Source organism: Choloepus didactylus, chromosome 4, assembly GCF_015220235.1.
Source record: "Choloepus didactylus isolate mChoDid1 chromosome 4, mChoDid1.pri, whole genome shotgun sequence".
Classification (NCBI taxonomy): Eukaryota; Metazoa; Chordata; class Mammalia; order Pilosa; family Megalonychidae; genus Choloepus; species Choloepus didactylus.
The window spans coordinates 322,667-325,262 of NC_051310.1; the positions used below are offsets into that span (position 1 = coordinate 322,667).

At 49.6% G+C, this 2,596-nt stretch overlaps 1 protein-coding gene across 1 annotated transcript; it reads right to left on the reverse strand.

The window, feature by feature from the left end:
* Positions 1-362: 362 nt before the first annotated feature.
* Positions 363-1,288, reverse strand: LOC119530984 (olfactory receptor 13A1-like). Its single transcript, XM_037831632.1, is given in 2 exon segments — positions 363-544; positions 547-1,288. Coding segments are annotated over 2 exon segments (924 nt in total).
* Positions 1,289-2,596: the final 1,308 nt, after the last annotated feature.

The following is a 2,596-nucleotide window of genomic DNA, read 5'->3' on the forward strand; positions in this document are numbered from 1 at the left end:
AGCATGGTTTAATGAGTTTTGTTATCATTATCTTAATTTGACCATGTCTAAAATACTAGGGTTGCAATCTAATTAACAGGGGATTTGAGTAAATGAGTCTAATATTTCAACATTTAAGATATTTTAATGTGTAAAATGTGGGTTTCAAATGTCTAGCTGTGTAATGTTTAAAGTTCTAGTAACAGTTTATATGATTTACAAGTCAGGCATTAAACAAACAGTGACAGTTCTATGCATACAAGAGTCCTTTGCAAAGAGCCTAGCAAAAATTTCTTGGAGAATGGGCCTTGCAAAGGTGACCAGTGAGCTCAAATGTCCCTCACAAGGATATGGAGTCAGGCTTCTCTCCTCTTCTCACAGCATCATTTGGAGAACAGGAAGAGGAGTTTTTTAAGGGATGCTTTGAATTCCTTGTTCCTCAGGGTATAAATGAGTGGGTTCAGAGTGGGACTCACGATGGTGTACAATACGGCAACCACCTTGTCCATAAGCCCAGCAGAGCCAAGGGCCGGCCGGATATAGGTGTAGAGAACAGTGTCCCGCACACGGTGACCACGACGAGGTGGGAGGAGCAGGTGGAGAAGGCCCGCCGCTTGCCCTCTGCCGAGCGGATGCGCAGGATGCAGGCGATGATGCAGCCGTAGGACACCATGGTGAGCAGGAAGTTCATCCCGGACAGGAACATGTCTGCCATGATGGTCATGGTGTCAGTGAGGAAGGTGGGGGAGCAGGACAGCAGCAGCACAGGAGAGATTTCACAGAAGTGCGCGATGGTGTTGGGGCCACAGAAGGACAGCCGGAGGACAAGTCCGGTGAGCAGGAAAGCATTGAGTGCTCCCACAGACCACACGAAGGCTGCTAGGGTGAGACAGACCCTCGTGCTCATCAGGGTGCCGTAGTGCAGTGGCCGGCAGATGGCCAGGTAGCGGTCATAGGCCATGGCAGTGAAGAGAAGCAGCTCCGCACTCAGTGACCAGGTGAAGAAGAACATCTGGCTGATGCAGCCACCGTAGGAGATGGTGCTCTCTGCAACCAGGCTCTGCAGGACCTTGGGCAGGATGGACGAGGTGCAGATCATGTCCAGCATGGCCAGGTTGACCAGGAAGAAGTACATGGGGGTGTGGAGGTTGGGGCTGCAGTGTATGGTTGCAATGATCAGGCCATTTCCAACCAAGGCCACCACAAAGAGGGAGAAGAAGAGGCAGAAGAGGGCAGCCTGGAGCTCAGGGTCTTCTGTGAAGCTCTGCAGGATGAATACGGTCACCTCTGTCTCGTTCCCAATGGCCATGGGCAGAGCTGGCTCACCTGTGCTGTGGCCAGTGCAGTGCCAGCCTCTTCCTTGTCAGGAATGGGGGACTTTTATTTGAACTAAAAAAAAATAAAGAATAAATGACTCCCTTTAATGAGCAATCCTTTGCAGAAAGGAAAACAAAGGATTTTGAAGTTTCTATTCATTTACAGTTTAATTAATAGAGGGAAAAGCAAGCAAAGGGCAAATTAGTGCCATGAGGAGACCTGGTACATGCCAAGGAGCCAAATGGCAGTGGCTCACTCCTCTGGGTCCCTTCAGGCATTTGACATTAACCCCTTGGACACAGGCTGAGTCCATCCAGGCTCCCAGGGTGCAGAGGCCATAACAAATGGGACTACATTTCTATGAACCTCCACCCTACCCAAGGGGAGAGAAGGACAGTGCTCCAGCCAGTCCATCAGGTGACAGCCCTATTTGGGAGGTGTTGAAATGGGGGACAAAGGGTCCTAAAATGCAATGGCAACTCTGAGAGAGAAGGCAGAGGGCTGGAGAAAAAGTTGATGCTCTGGTGCCATCACTGTCCACTCTTCCCCTTAAGGAATAAACACATGTATACCCTACACAGGTGACCAAATACTCTGCAGGTACAGAGAATAGCAGGCTCTATGGAAATGACACACTTCACTTTTCACAGAGAGACCCAGGGGCCATCCCTCCAGAAATCCAACTCCCATGAGCTCTTACCTGCCTCTGGGATGTCCAGGTGGGGAGAAGCCAACAAGTCAGCAGGACTCAGGCCACAGGGTGATGTGGCAGCAGCCACCGCCTGCCTCTTGGAAGAGCCCCCACCTGAATTCCAGGAGCTTTGTGCTTTGCTGACTGCCATCTTCTGGGTTGTGAGAACTTTTGTGCTGGCAAGCACCCCAGAGCCTTACTACCTTCCTGGAGGATGTTGTATAATTCAGATCTGTGCCCCACACCCTGTTTTTAATCCCCACTCAGTACCCAGCAGTTAAGAAGCTAGACCAGGAGCTTCCAGAGCAGGTGTTCTAGGACCACACCAGCCAGTCACTGCCCATCAGTGTCTCCCTGATTGTGGGGACTGAAGTTCAGGAGGTGTGGGTCAGAGTGGAACAGGGCATCAGGGTCCATGTGACCTGAGCTCAGATGCTCTCCACTGAGTGGGGAGGGAATTATTGTTATATCGAATTGGTAAAAAAAATATGTGACATGCAATTGTCACAGTATCCTTTTTTTTAAGTGCATAAAACATGGCATTAATCACTTTTATGATGTGTTACCACCACCACTTTCTATTACTAAAATTTTTCATCACCCCAAGCA